Raw genomic sequence first — 16,082 nt, forward strand, 5'->3', positions numbered from 1 at the left:
TACATACATACATACATACATACATACATACATACATACATACATACATACATACATACATACATACACACACACACACACACTAACATACTAACATACTGGCCTATCAGCAGACTGTCTAACAGCTTGTTTCTGTTTTCCTCTCCAGGTGACTCTCAGCTACGGCACAGTGGAAAACAGCAGAAACACAGTCAATGTGAACGGACTGTTTTCAATAAATGAAGATCCTACAAGGTAAAATATCAGTAAATGGTGCAGCACAAACACCTTACAGTCACTTCATGATTCATTTCATATTTGTGTTGGTCTATAAGTTGTCAGAAAATTGGGAAAATGTGATTATATAAACCAGGCGATGGTTTCAAATTCCTTGTTTTGTTCGACTTAAATGCAATACTAAGAAAAACAGGAAGTCCCCACAATTAAAAAAAATTAAGCCTATTAAGTTGATTTTCAAAATGGCTTCTGTCAATCAATGTAACAATTTATAAATTAATTGTTCAGCTCTATTTGTGATCATTCTCCTGAGGAAGTGTCCCAATGTTTTGAATTTTAAAACAGACCTGCGCTTAATTCTTTTGATGGCAAATGTAACGTTTGAGCCTGTAAATGTCAGTCTGTGATGCTCAGTCTAACACAAAAGGCGACCTGCTCTCTGAACACTGAGAGGAACAACATTGACATCAGAGGCAACCAACAATGGAAAGGATAAAACACAAACCGATCTTATCTCTAAACTTCCCGACATTAAGAGTGTTTATTTTTTATTTGTCCGGCTTCCCTTCTTTCTTCCCCTTTCTTTTCTATTTCCTCTTGTCAGTAATGGTATCATTGTGTATTGAATTGGGCTGATTGTCATTACTTCTGACACGGATGGCAGTTTGTCTACAGGGTGGATATAAGAGCTGGAGATAATAACATAAAGCTGTTGACGTATTGATGGACGGGTTAATCGAAAAAGAATAAAATCCATCAAAAACCTTATGTTTATCGACAGAACCCAGTGTCAGGAAACTCTTTAGTTTTCAAACATGTGTTCTCCGTTATGTAAGCGATCTGGTTGTGTATGTTTTACTACTATGACAAGCTTCCTGGCTTTGTTCATTGTGTGTGTATGATAGCATGCACACGGCTAATTGTAGTCACAGTCTTATTTTGAAATCTGCAGTTGGCGGCTTCCAGGCATTGTGACACTCATTTCCCTCTCATTCTAAGGTTCAGGTCGGTCCATTGTCTGCTGTACCCAGACACTGCTTGGTGCCCCCGCCCCCGGTGACTCTAACCCCCGACCAGAGACACACTGACTGCTGGAGGAGGACAAATAAATCTCTGGTGTAACTCAATTTGTCACTGAAGGAGGAAGAAATCATTGCAGACATCCAGGAATTCAGAGAGGAGTCTCGCTGCTGCCCTCCTCTGGCTCACCAGGGAGGAAGAATCTCTCACGTCCAACAGCAGTCTGGGAAACAGACTTTTTTTACGAGGGCCTGCCATTTTATTAGTTTGACACCTGAACTCTGACTCTGTGGACTGTTGTTGGGTGTCAAAGGGCCACAAATTGTAACAAGAGAAAGAGACTAAAGGTCAGATATATCAGTTTGAACCAACAAACGATCCAACAGATTGAGATTATATCAATTGACTGCTGTTTGATTAAGCTTTTTTTCTGCTTTTTCCATGGTAAGAGAATGTGTTACTTGCCCACTCTGTGCCCCTCACATGCTCAAGTGTTATCAGTTTGTAATGTACTACATGAAGGAACAATTATTTGTTATTTCTCAGCCTAATGAGGCTAAAAGCATCTGGGAAATGTTGATGGTTTTATCTGACGCTTATCCTTTCCGTATTCAGTATTATCTTTTCTCTGAAGTATATCATCATGACTGTCATTACGCCGTCTTATTTCTGCTTATCTTCAATTAATTTGGGGGAATACGCTCATTTGTTTTCACAAGAGGGTTAGATAATATGGTCATATGTGAGCTTTAGAGCCGATGGTAAACTTATTTGTTTACTCTCAGACAAAAACAGGCTAACAGTTTCCTCCTGTCTTTATGCTAAGCTAAGCTAACTCCTGGTTTAAGCCACTACTATTTTTAATACAGACACAAAAATAAAAGGAAATCAATGCATTTAACTCGCATGAAAGCAAATGATAGTATTTCTCCAATTTAACAAACCTCTGAAGTTCATATATTAACTCATTTGGTGAGGCCTCTGTTACAAATAATGCTTTTGACTGCCTCTATCCATTCCAATAGCTGAATTATGATCATTAATGATGCTTTTTACACAGTAGCAGTGTAACAAATATGTCCCGAATGACTCATGTTGGGTCGTGTTTTATCTTTCTGTGCTTTGAAAGCAGTTGTTTAACTGAATGAAAGTTGTTCAATTTAATTCAGTCCCGTGTAAATTGAATGTATATGATGAACCGTTGCTTCTGAAGCGAACATGCTACCTCCAGTATCTGGACGGTGTGTAGAGACATGGAATAAAAACAGTTTTCTTTTGATATGGTTCTGTGATTTTCTGCCCTTTGGGTGGGTTTGTGATGGGCCCTCCTCCCTCCTCCCACCTCTGACCTTGTGTATGTGCTGGCGGGTTCCTGTCTAGAGACCCCCACCCCTCTGCATCTGTAACCCCACAAACACAAAGCCTCTTATCTGATGCAGCCATACACAAGACCCCGTAGAGGTGTGTGTGTGTGTGTGTGTGTGTGTGTGTGTGTGTGTGTGTGCGCGCGCGCGCACACCCAAGGGAGACACACAGAAGTGAATCTGTGATCTGCTTGTGAGTGACACCTGCTGGATGCCTCTGTTACTGCAAACAGTAGCACGTGCTTCTTAAAGAGGACATAACATGCTAATTGTCAGGTTCATAGTTGTTTCTTGTGCCGCTTCTCTGATATATTAACATGCTGTTCTAACTGTCTTTATTTCTCTAATACTGCCTGTGTTGCCACACCTCTTCCCTCCCTCTGTCTGAAACCAGAGCCAGTGTGGGGGAGGGAGTTTGGGAATTTAGCTTTACAGACCATTAACATACACACAAAATAATACAGGAAAGGGGAAACCCCGATAACTTAATAGGGCTGATATTCTTCTGAGCATTTATTTATATATTTCCGTGAGCTGGAAGTACATTTTAAAGCTCTCCTATTTGGCCTTGTATCTTATAACATTTTAAAATATAAAAGAACAGGTTAAGGAGCCTTTTTTTTTAGCTCAGGGGTCTAAAATATATCTGCATTGAGTCACCTTGACTTGTTTTCTACATCTGACATCTGTTAAAACTACTATTATTAAATGATGAGCATCCTAAGGCGTTGAAGAAAAAACAATAAACTATGAATAAAACACATCATGCAGATGTTCTCACATATTTATATCCAACAGCTGCTGTGAAATAAACGCAACTTCAGAAAGGTTGCTGTGTATCATTGTGAAACACACACAAGGATTGGATGAGATTAAGTTATTTCTCTTATCCGATCTTTCACTCTATTTCGTAGGTAAGGCTTAGCTATTAATATAGAGCAATATGTGTCATCTTAACCATTTACATTCAATGCATCTTGCAACATATGAGCTAATAACATATTAGAAAATGTGAAAGTTAGCTAGAAAAAACTACTTAAATATTAAAGTCTAATGTGAAATCTTTAAAAACCTTGAACTTTTTTAAAATATCTTATAGCTAAAATGTTGCAAACTTGACAGGTCCAGCTTTGGCTTTGAAGGTCCCATGTCATGGCCATTTCTACTGATCATAATTGACCTTTCGCAAAGCCACGCCCCCCCTTGGTTACTGTTGCTAGTCCGACAAGCTGAGAGCCAGATGCGTTAAACAAAGCCATAATGGAGGGTCTCCGTAACGTCGGAGTCGCCTTAACAGACTCAATTTGGAGCAATAACGCAGCAATATCCTCCAGGTCCCGACAAAAGGGGCTACAATACGCTATGGAGGGTTATATCCACAGTATAAACATTAGAAAAGAGGGAGGCACAACATCAAGAGGCACTTGCATACAGGTCGCAGTGCAAGAGTGAAAAACCACATGAGTTGTATGTCAAATTCGACGGAATTATTATTATTATTTTGGAATAAAACAATACAATCACAAGAGGCATTAAATGTTGTAGTTTNTAATGATGCTTTTTTCTGTGAATTCAAAATGTATGTCATGTAGGAATCCTTACATGTTAAGTGGTTTCACAGTAAAATAGGTCGGGTATTCACGTATTATATAAGGTTGTGTGTGTGTGTGTGTGTGTGTGTGTGTGTGTGTGTGTGTGTGTGTGTGTGTGTGTGTGTGTGTGTGAGCAGGATCACATCTGTGTTACATCACAAGGTTCAGTTGGAATAAGGGGTAATAAGAGAGACGGATGGTTTTTGTGGTGTAAATGACACACTGACTGAAGAGGGCAGTGAACGCCACTTTCTCTCTTTCTCTGTTGCTTTTTCGCCTGTCAAAGAATGAGGCATTAACTCTCGTATCTATTTGGGAAAAATGTGTCTGGAGCACTCTTTTAGATGTGTTTGGTAAGCTCACCAGATGTTGTTGAAAGACAAACAAAAACACACTTGCACACACTTGTAAACATTCAAATATTCACACACAGTCAGAACCAGTGGTGGAGTAGATTTCTCAACAAATTCACGCCAGAAGTTTAAGAGAAATGTCATTTGTTAACAGAATGGGTGTTAAAATGTCATGTGGAGTACATTTAAAGGGAAATAGCTAGCAGTCTGTTGCTTTATGATCAAAATGGCCACAGGAACACATGCAGAGATCTTTAAATAGGAACAAAAGCGAACACATTTTCCACTCAACATAAAAAACTTTGACCTGTCACCGAACATGACTCATCAGAGACGGACACAGGGTGTAGGTGTTAATGGGGGGGCGGACGATGGGCTTTTGAAGCCTTGATGTTGGGCAGGGGGGGGATCAGTGTTTTTTGATGTCTTTGGTTTACTCGTAGGTCATGTAGCACCCCCACTTCCCCTGCCATTTCCTCCCACTCTCATGTTCCTTCCATGTTTACTGTCCGTTGCAAACTGCAGCATTGTGCTTCCTACAACTAGTTATTTAGTGATCGGCATCAACTCTACTCTGTCTACTACTGAAGGAATTATAACTTATATTTATAACGCTGTGAGAACGCCCCTGCTGAGAGCATTTCTCCGCGATCCCAACTCGTCTATTACAAGCGTTCAGGGAGCTCAATGCAAGTCAATGGGGACTCCCTGTTAGTTAGCCAAGGGATCCTGGTGTGTGAGGTGCTCCGCAAATTGGTCCATTTGGGCCAATCCGGTCATTTGTTGTTGATTTGGGTGTTCACACGTCACAGAAACCAGGAAGCAAACAATGGAAAATGATAAATCTCCAACGAGGCGTTCTGGGGCAGCATAGAAGGCTCTTTTCTGTGTTAGTTTTACTCGCTACAGGGTGTACTTTGAGGGTTTTTGACTCTGCAGACCGTTTACATGCATAAAAACCTTCATAACACACAAGGGGACGGGTAATAACCAGAAAAGCTTGACATGGGACCTATATCAAGATGTCAATGAAAAGCACAATTTTTCGTTCACCTTTCATAAAAAGCACCCATAGTCTCAATCAGTACGTTAAAGTTGCTTTAATTTCTTTTTTAAAACATTTATTCCAGGCTGAATGATATCATTACCACAGTTTTGACATGTACATCATTAATATCTTAGTTAAACCATCAGAAAATAAAAACAGCCATAGAAAACATTGTTTGTCCTTCACATCTGGACAGGAGGTGTACTTGAAGTCCTGTAAATACCACAAACACACAAACATCTCTGACTCTTACACATGAGCGTGGACCTTGTTTTCCATCAAAAGCTGACTGGGACCGGGTGTTTCGATCCCAGAAAGCTTCACACAGGAATTCAAATACAACTTAAAGTCAGGTGTGCAGATTACACTGGAATAGTTTTATTAAAACATTGCAAGACAGAGAGTCATTCACCATTAATAAGAGAGGAAAACCGCTGCTCTTGCCTTTAATCTCCTACAAAACAGCTAGCTAATATTTTATCTTTAAAGTTGGATTTTTACAAGATAAGAGAAAAATAAAAAACATGTTGTGATATGAAGTGTTGTAAGAGTTTAAAAACATTATGAAAGGCCATTAATCAGTGACTAGTCCACAGATCTTAACACTGTTTGCATTTACGGTGCAAAAAACACTGTAAAGTACTAGACCATAGGTAGCATTGTTACCATAACATGGATATTTTCTTTCTAGTAAAATCACACATGTAAGATTGTCTCGCCAATACGAGAAGTGGTCATTGATTAATAACATATTAAAATGCTGTACAGGAATGGTGGTTGAAAAGTGTTTGAATGTTCACTTACTTAGTTATTTACCAGGTTTCTCTGAACAAACTACATCACCCATAATGCAAATCAGTGTGATGTCACAGCTGTGGGAGGGTGTGCAGTCACGACAGCTCTACATGTTAATGTAAACAGGACCAAAGTAGGGAAAGATGGATTTTTTTGAAAGAAACCAAGTGTGTTTTGTCTGTACAGCATGTGTGTGTTTCGATGTGTGAGGGCATGCGTCTGTGTAGAAATGACTCGGGCTAGATGCCAGTCACACACACTGACCACTGTACGTACACACAGCAACACTGAGATAGAGCAACAGCCAATGATGTCACACACACGGCTTCACAAATACAGTTTTTATACACTACAGAGTTTTAGAGCGGGAGGGAAAACCACTAGCAGTGCGTTTTACTTCTCCAGCTCGCAAAGTCACCTTGAAGAGAATTTGTGCTTGTGGGTTTAAACAAATAAAAGACTACTGGTGGCAAAGAGGTCAGTCCAAGGTCACCAGTTAACAAAATAAAAGCACAGGAAGAAAGAAAAGACAGAACACGACTTGGTCACTGTATCACATCCTGAATTCAGCTTATGATTTAACGTTTAAAAAAAACACCCACTTTCCTTCAGTTTGTAACACTTTGATGTAACATGAATAATCAGGGACATGATTTTCAGGATCCACGACACCATTTCCATTCAGTCATAATGGAAAGCTGTTTTCATTTGACTGCTCTTTTTCCTTATGTTATCCCTGAATTAAAAGAAAACATTAAAGTAATAAAAAAGGTTTCCGTTGCTCCTCAGTCCCGATCGTCTTCTAGCACTCTGACTGGCGTACATAGCACCTGGCAAATATGTAGTCGCAATATTTAATCAGTGAGATTTATTCCATTTCTGTCCATCGTCTTTGTTTTTAAGTGTCTTTCCTGTCCCTTTTTTTATTTACAGTCAGAGGGAAAACATTCCACGTGAGTTGTTTCCTCTTATTAGAGACACGAGGAGGCAGTAGGAGAACAGGACAGAATGAAGGCATCCCTCGTTATTCAGAGTTTTTTGGCACAGGCTGAGCCTTCGTGTGTCTCTCGCTCCACAACAGCGTTTCCTGGCTCAAGTTCATAATGCATTGCTCGACACGTGAACTGCTTTCGCACGTAGAAACATCCGGAGAGAGACTTTTCGAGCTCATGATTCAAGTCTTAGTTAGATGACAATGTTCGGCTAAAGAGAAAGTGGTGGTACCGGTTCTACATCAACGTGGCTTTCTATTTCACTGGCTTATTATTTATACAGATGTGTGCTTCTATCAATGTGTTCATTTGTGTGTGTGTGTGTGTGTGTGTGTGTGTGTGTGTGTGTGTGTGTGTGTGTGTGTGTGTGTGTGTGTGTGTGTGTGTGTGTGTGTGTGTGTTCGAGAAAGATACAGCTAAAATGTCCATGATAAACACGCAGCACACCACGTTACCAGTAATGATTCTACTTCTCATGAGATCAGAGTAAAGCACACGTTTACTATTTACAGGTCTGTACAGGGTGTGTGTGTGTGTGTGCGTGCGTGTGCGTGTGTGTGCGCGTGCGCGTGTGTGGTCTGAATGTGAAAGTGTCTCAATAAGGTGGGTGCGGTCTCCACTGGAGGGCAGTAAACAGATCCCAGTAGAAGGGGGGAGAGAATTGAAAAGTAGAAGAAGAAACTGCCAAGGCGCTTCAGTTGCTGTGCATTGTGGGTAATGTAGGCTCATCCATCACAGCAGTGGTGGAACGAGCAGCTTGTGGTTTGTCGCCGAGGGCTCTTTCTTGTTATTCTGATGAGTTGGACCTTGTCATTGGCTGTGAAACTGGAGATAGGCAGTACCGGGTGGTTGTGGTCTCTAGTGGACCGAGGACTGGGGTCGGGCGGTGGGGTGGGGCCGGCTTCCCGGGTCCAGCTGGTCGTTGGGGACGGAGCGTCGGTTCTGGTCGGGTCGGTTGGTGGCCAGGTACTTTGCTCTCATACTAGAGGTGTACTGAAGACATGGAGGACAGGGAGGAGAGGGGGGGGGGTAGAGGAAGGGTGGTGGGGGACACAGGGAAATATTTCGGGAGAGAAGACAACCACAGGGAGAAAGTGGGAAACAATTACACAACAAAGAAAAAACAAAAGAAGCAAAACATGTATGGGTTACAATCAAACTGAATAGTACAATAAGTAATGTAGAAACAGTTCAAAGGAATAGTTTACCCACACAATGACCATTTGTATATTAATGACCCACTTTGTGTTACCCTGAATTCTTGAAGAAAACAGTTTATTGTCACATGTCTCCATAGCGAACAGTACGAAATAGGATTAGAGCCACATGTGATTCTGACTTCTTCTCAGAATGCTCACTTCAATCTGAGGAATACAAAAATAATCCCTCAAAAGTTTCCTCTGTTCTTGGATTCATTGTGTACCATGGAGGACGGTGAGAAAAACAACATTTCCTTCAAGAATTCAACGAACAGGGTAATTAAAGTAAACATGTTCATTTTGGTGCTGAAGTATTGATTTGACAGGTAAAAATGAACATCAGATCAAGAATTGTGAATGGTTGTAAGTGTTAGCAAGACACAAATAAACAGATATACAAATAGATAGATACACAATAGATAGATAGATAGAGAGAGAGAGAGATAGAGAGATAGATAGATAGATAGATAGAGATAGAGAGAGAGAGAGAGAGAGAGAGAGAGATAGATGGATAGATGGATGGATGGATGGATGGATGGATGGATGGACGGACGGATAGATAGATAGATATAGAGATGGATGGATGGATGGATAGATAGATATAGATAGATAGATAGATGGATATATAGATAGATAGATAGATAGATAGATATAGAGATAGATAGATGGATAGATATAGAGATAGAGAGATAGATAGATAGATAGATAGATAGATAGATAGATAGATAGATAGATAGATAGAGAGACGGATAGATAGATATAGAGATAGATAGATATATGGTAAGATAGATGGATAGATAGATGGATAGATAGATAGATAGAGAGATAGATAGATGGATAGATAGATAGATATTATTAGATTGAGATAGGATTATTACGATAGGCGAACAAACACACACAGGTACAGCAGAAACACTTTGCCCAGTCATTTGGACAGCCGGGGTTTGATTAACACAGTCATTGGTTATATTACAGCTGATTAGGTCTGGATGATGTTATTGTAAATTAGCAGATGTGGTTGGTCTTGTCAGTGGTTTGTAGTTAGTGCTCTAGTTCTGATGTAGTAGGTTAGCCTGGTATGAGTTAGTGGTCTCTTATAAGCATCTGGCTAGTTACTGCTGCAGGTCGCTGACGACGGGGAGCTCTCTGGACCGCAGTTTGGTCGACAGCTCTGCCTAAAAATGATGAATCGTGGCCATCTTGGTGGCTGCTAGAGTGCAACAGTGGAGGTGGGAAACGTGTGCTCCTGTTACTGTTTAATGGTGAAAGGTGAGGGGGCACAGAAACAGAGGACACACACACCTCGACGAGAAAATGCACACATAGACAGACTGTGGGGACAGGGGGGAGGGGCAGGAAGTTTAGAGGGTTGGGCTCAATTTGTTTCATCTTCACTGCAGGGCTCGGCCAGTTGATGAGGAGAAAGAATTGTGTCCTAGAAGGTTTAATATTAGTAGATTCTTTGTAATTAAATGAGGTAAATCCACAGTTCTGTAGCCCCCGAATGTTTACAGTTCTGCATGGAACCGAAACGCACAACTACAGGCCCAGCAGCACCTCGTCAAAGCAGGAGTAGTCGCAAATAGTTAAAACAAGAGATGCATTTGAGGCAGTATTGTGTCTTTTGGTGTGTAAGAAAAAGGTTGATACGCTACCAAAAATATCCTTTCAGTGTCTCTGAACAAGTTCTCCTCACATGACCAACCAGACTTTATACATCAGAAATAGAGGACAACTGTGTGTCTAACGTGACTCGACAATAACACTTTTGATGCAAGTGCAAATTCCTAAAAAAACGTCTTTTCAAACTTCCAGTTTTCCCAGGCTGCCAAAATGACCTTCATACGGGTTCCATGATCACGGACTACTTTGAGCACAGAGGACACTTGCAGTGGTGTAGGGATAGGGCACTACCTTCCAATATCCACACTAGCACGCTCTAACATCAGACGTGAGTACATTTATCAATACCATGCTTCCTCAGTTACTTCCTGAGATGATAAAATGCCCTTGATGTGGGTTCTGCGGTTTTTTTATATTTCCCAGCTGCACTGTGGGTATTGGAAGATAGTGGAGGGAGAGTGTGTTCTAGAAAGTGTGCACTTACAGAGGGTGGAGGGGACTCCCTGCCAATCAGGGGGGTGTTCTCACACCGAGGGTTCTGAAAGTTTGCGTTCTGGCTCCTGCATTATAGAATCAGAGGTTACTGCATGTGGTGCTCAGGGTCCAGCTGGTGTCCCTCTGTGGCCGGATTAATGACTCAATGATAAATAGCCTCAATGATAATTACAAGTCAGGGGCTTAAGATGGGTGTTACCATAAAGCCAGGGGTGAAACACCTCAGTCCAACATACTTTACATTCTTTCTTAACCCTTAGATGCATAAGTTTTTTGACCCGGTGAGGTGGTTTTCTTGAAGTATCTTTGTAATTACATTTTGTTATCATTTCATATTCCAGCTATTCCTCAAAAAACATGTTTTGGATATCATGCCATTCAAATTTACATTCTAAGAAATTGTAGTTTTTGTATTACTACCCCAAGCTTCCATAAGTGGGTCAAAAAGGACCCGCATGCATTTTCTCTGGAATCTCGTTTTTTTCAAAATGTAAAATAAATGTCTAAAATTATAAATAGTGAAAAAATAAATATAAAATATTTCTAGTGTGAACCAAAATATAATTTGAGAGATTTTTCTTAACCAAAATGACAAAAATGGCCTAAAAACACATATTATTCTAATACGGGTCCTTTTTGACCCACTAATGGAAGAGTGTAGTCACTCGTGCATCTAAGGGTTAACAATGCACAAAAGATCAACATGAAGTCTAACAAAGGGACACTGGCTCAGGGAAATTGTATTTTTATCAGTGTGTGTGTGTGTGTGTGTGTGTGTGTGTGTGTGTGTGTGTGTGTGTGTGTGTGTGTGTGTGTGTGTGTGTGTGTGTGTGACAGAGGCAACATCTGTGCGCTGCAGAGCGGAAACGACTGACAGCCAACAGGACTCATTAGATGAGAGTGCACAGGGGGAGGAGAAAGGGAGTAATTGAGAGGTAAAGAGGGACATCGAAGGATGCAGAGAGAGAGATCAAATCAAATAATGATCCTGAGAGAAAAAGCCGTAATGTGCTCTGAGCGTTTCATATGTTTGTTTTGAACATTTGGGAGAGGCAGCAGAGTTGCTGATGCATTGCAGTCAGCAGAGGGAGGAAGAGCTTTTAGATACCAAAGTGTCACTCAAACACGATCTGCTCTGATACACACACATATCACACAGACAAGACCACACACACACTTCCTGCTTAAAATAGAAGCCACATGTCAGGGTGAGACTCAAGTGTGGATGCTGAAGTGTATTGCTGATGTTCCTGCTTATTTGTTGATGTACAGTATCTGCCTTTGAGCGGTTACATTGACCAATCATATTATGTCCTTACTTCTTCATGGTCCAGTATTATAATACATACTTTATCATCACAAATTATAATATGTGTTGTCTTTCTACAGCACAACCTAAAGCCATCCCCAGTTGTCATAAAGATGGGTGGTTGTGAAATAGGAATGGTACAAAGCTTCTTGTTTATTCCCTAAGCAATACTGCACTGTTTGATCTCTTCAGGCATCTCAAAATACTTGAATAAAACAAAAACAAAAGTCTATTGTCGGACATGTTTAACCTGTAAGAAGTGTTTGAATGTAGACACTGCTTTTTTATATGGTTCACGAGCTTGAATGTTTTGGAAACCCTGCTTTATGCTGTTTATGCCGCTTTCTACAGCGGTGTGGAGTCTGTCATTTACCCCCAGATGACGTAAATATGAGCGGTTGTGAAAGACAATGGCAATCTTAGGGCATAGTGTACTGTTTAATGTCTTCAGGCATCTAAAAAGACTAAAATAAAACAATCTGAAAAGGATAAATAGTCTATTGTTTGACTCTATAAGAAGTGTTTGGAGGAAGAGGCTGCATGTTTTGGAATCACAAAAAACTGAAGAAATGTCTGATCGCTGGTTCTGTAGTTCATAGTCGGCGTACCTTGGTCGATGACAGCGTTTTCCTTGGTTACCCTGGTGATGTAGGTATCCGGGGAGACGCAGAAGTCGCTGGCTGACTGTAAAACACACACACACACACACACGACCCATCAGCCTACAGTACACTGAGAACACACTCGCTCGAGCGGTGGGAAAAAGAAAAAAGATTACATCACTGCGGAGCTCTGCGATGTTGCCATGGTTACACTTACAGCAGCGACAGCCAGTTCCATGCCGAGAGACCCCCAGCTGATTATCAGAGTCAAAACACCCAGCAGACACACTCTATGGGACACACACACACATGTCGTTAAAGTGAGCAACATGAGGTGCTCTAACATACACAGATCCAGAGTGTACAAAGGACTTCGGATCGTCCAATAGGAGCAGGTTTTGGAGAGTGATGTAATGTAGATTACCCAATCAGAGTGCCTCTAGAGTTGCGTATCAGGCCGAAGAGCACCAGGAGGCAAATGAGTACATCAAACAGCAGCAGGCCGAGATACCCCAACCACCTGTAACACACACATTTATACAGTGTTTAAGACAAATAGGGGATATTATTACATAACTAAACCAGCTGCTAATTAGAAGCAAAACACATGGTGTAGGACATTCACATACATAAGGGTCAAACTGAGAATTACATCACTAGCTCATTTGTATGAAAGGTTTTTGACTTACAGTATAAGGTATGAAAGTAAAAAAAATGGCATTGGTTTATTCACTGGGATTTGTAATATCTACTCTTTCCATTGTTTTAATGGTTGTTTAACGTTTTTATGGTATTAACGTATTTATCACGCCATAGTGGTTACATTTATTGTTTGTATAATACTGTATGAATAACCTATTTCTTTCATATTTAACCTTTATTTCACTAGGAAGTCCCTTTACATAAAAATAAGGGCTTCACCATTTTGAAAAACATCTAATTGTGGTTATTATGTGATCATTGACGAAATTAGATCATCATTAGATCATTTTTTAAACATAAAAATATATTTCAATCATCCAGGTGTGTGTTCCTTTTTTTAGATCATCTGTTACAAACCTATGTGTATGTTGGGACTTCTCCAAAGCATCACAAAACTTTATTCCTAAATATGTTTGATGTATTTATTAGCCTTGACCAAATATTGCACTTTCCTCCATTTGAATATTGCAAAAGTCTGAATTCCAATAATTATGCAGTCCTAATAAAATCTCTCCTTCAAGGTAGAGACCACACATAGCTTTGCTGATTCCCCCTCTGCACATCCAGCAAATACTTTGTATCTCACAAACACATATCAATACTTGTAAGGACTGACCTGTAAAAATCAAACGCCTCCGTCTTGCGGGCCAAGTCCTCCAGGGAGATGTCGGTGTTGGACCAGAAGGGAACGTCCACCATCAGCCGCACCAGCTCGTCCAGCTGTCCCTGCAGCTTCTGGACGATGGACACGTAGTCTTTCTGCTCCTGATAGGCCGTCTCCAGCTGCACCAAGCTCTCCTCCACCGTCTGGTTCAAGGCGAGAGCGCTGTCCGTCACCTGGACGTTCACAGGAAACACAAATCAGCTTTGATGGATCACATTAGGTCCTTCGATGCGAGAGGACAAATTCTTCTTCTGTTTTTTTACATCTGTGATTGTTCTAGAGCAGCGTTTCCCAACCTGTGGGGCGCGGCCCCCTGATGGGTCGCCAACGCATTGCAAGTGGGCCGCCAAATAATTTGCAAAACATTATGATTTGTGTGGAAACATTTCATTATTAAGATATTTTTTTATTTGAACCTCTTTTCCTTTCTCTTTCTCGATCCTCCTTAGCAACGGTCATTACAGTCCTTGACAGCGGTCTGTATTAACAACGTGTCACATGTTCTGAATTGAACTTTATTTAGCCCCCGTATTGTTTATGGTTGAATGTGGGCCGCACAATTTTTTAGATTCTTAATTGGGCCCTGAGTTGAAAAAGGTTGGGAACCGCTGCTCTAGAGTATTGCAGTACTAAATGGTACAAGTGTTTGTCTACCACTTTAAAGTTAAAACCGCTCCACCAGTTGGAAATCTGCTCAGATAGTAGGTCAACCTTTTGAGAGACTCTATCAATCAGCCTACCATGATAACATATTGAGGCTGTCCAACGTCATCTCTGAACCCAACCATGTCCTGAACAGTTAATATCAATTGTTGCCTTCAAATCGGAGATACAGGGTTCCACGATTTAAAAAAGTTAGACCGAAGCTCTCTTTTGTGCACCAGTCAATCCTCAAAGGAAATACAGAACTAAATCTCAGGTCAAATGTAAGTCAAAGGGTCTTGTTCCTCTTCAGTGATGTAATGTTATGTTAAATGTTGGTTCCCTTATATCTTGTCTTGAATATCTGTCCTTGTTGATGCTGCAAATGGAGCTGCTCTGATGCAAGAAACATTTCAGACTCGCTCTGACAATGAAGTATCATCGCATCGTGTCGTATATTTCCTTTTGTTATTTGACATTGGTGCAGTGTAGGGATCCAGCGGGCCACTCACCAGTTTCTCCACCCCGGACACGGTGCGGTTGGCGTGACGGAGGGAGTAGGCCAAACGATTGGCCCCATCACTCGACTCCCCGTTTCCGTAGAAACCCACGGCAATGCCAGCGCTGGAGGGCAGAAAACAGGAAGTGCCAAGTGTTAACACAATGACTAATTCAACCATCGGATGGCATAAACGTAATCAATATGGATGAGTGAGTTCAATAATCGTTTGTTTTTCCTTTTCTCAGTCATACATGCAGACTCACAACAAGGGCCGAACAGTTTATCGTTTTTCAAACATCAACCCCGTTATCTGCTTGTGTGGCTGTGGAGCAGGGGGTAAATGAGTGTTTACCAATCAGAGAGTAAATGGTTCAAACCCAAACCCCTGCACTGCAGTCAATAGGTCTAAGTGTCCTTGGGCATGTCTATGGTTTTGAAATGAATGGAAATAAAAACAGCTCAAAGGCTCTAAAATTGCAGTTACATTTTGAAGTGCAGATTTCTACTTATACTTTCTTTTGAATTACTTCAAAAAATCATTATCATTCACTTTTTTGATGTTGGAAATTATTTCCTTCCATTGTTTTTTATTTATAAAGCAAGTTGTTATATTTTTTATAACATGACGAAAATATTTGTTTACATTGTTTTTTTGTAAGCAATTTTTTTTTTGTTGCAGTGTACTGAAAGCAGCAGAAAGCTAGAATTGAATAGACTTTTATATACATTTTTTATAGCAAGTTATATCGATATTCAAAAACTGTTATTGCATATTTCCCTCATATGATGCAGCGCTACACACACAATAATGTATCAAGATGTGAAGTCATTAATATAGTTCCTCTGTTAAACAGCAACAGGGGGCGCTGAGCTCTTTGATTTGGTGTCACCCCCCCAGCCTCCAGCGCGCGCGCACGCACGCACGCACGCACATACAAACACACGCACACACACACATTCACTC

General features: G+C 40.8%; 2 protein-coding genes across 2 annotated transcripts in view; one reads left to right on the plus strand and one right to left on the minus strand.

The window, feature by feature from the left end:
* Positions 1-2,515, plus strand: part of LOC104940897 (beta-1,3-N-acetylglucosaminyltransferase lunatic fringe-like) — an 18,678-nt gene extending 16,163 nt beyond the window's left edge. The window contains exons 7-8 of the mRNA XM_010765909.1: positions 149-234; positions 1,216-2,515. Of these exons, the coding sequence (XP_010764211.1) occupies positions 149-234; positions 1,216-1,276 (147 nt within the window). The 3' untranslated portion in view covers positions 1,277-2,515. The remainder of the gene's footprint in view (positions 1-148; positions 235-1,215) is intronic.
* A 3,111-nt stretch (positions 2,516-5,626) lies between these two features.
* LOC104940898 (protein tweety homolog 3-like) overlaps positions 5,627-16,082 on the minus strand; it is a 26,426-nt gene continuing 15,970 nt past the window's right edge. The window contains exons 4-11 of the mRNA XM_010765910.1: positions 15,129-15,240; positions 13,927-14,147; positions 13,033-13,128; positions 12,826-12,898; positions 12,547-12,690; positions 11,363-11,370; positions 10,687-10,762; positions 5,627-8,373 (exon numbers count right to left, since the gene is read on the minus strand). Of these exons, the coding sequence (XP_010764212.1) occupies positions 8,239-8,373; positions 10,687-10,762; positions 11,363-11,370; positions 12,547-12,690; positions 12,826-12,898; positions 13,033-13,128; positions 13,927-14,147; positions 15,129-15,240 (865 nt within the window). The 3' untranslated portion in view covers positions 5,627-8,238. The remainder of the gene's footprint in view (positions 8,374-10,686; positions 10,763-11,362; positions 11,371-12,546; positions 12,691-12,825; positions 12,899-13,032; positions 13,129-13,926; positions 14,148-15,128; positions 15,241-16,082) is intronic.

Source organism: Notothenia coriiceps, unplaced genomic scaffold (genome assembly GCF_000735185.1).
Source record: "Notothenia coriiceps isolate Sejong01 unplaced genomic scaffold, NC01 NC01_scaffold00002824, whole genome shotgun sequence".
Taxonomy (NCBI): domain Eukaryota; kingdom Metazoa; phylum Chordata; class Actinopteri; order Perciformes; family Nototheniidae; genus Notothenia; species Notothenia coriiceps.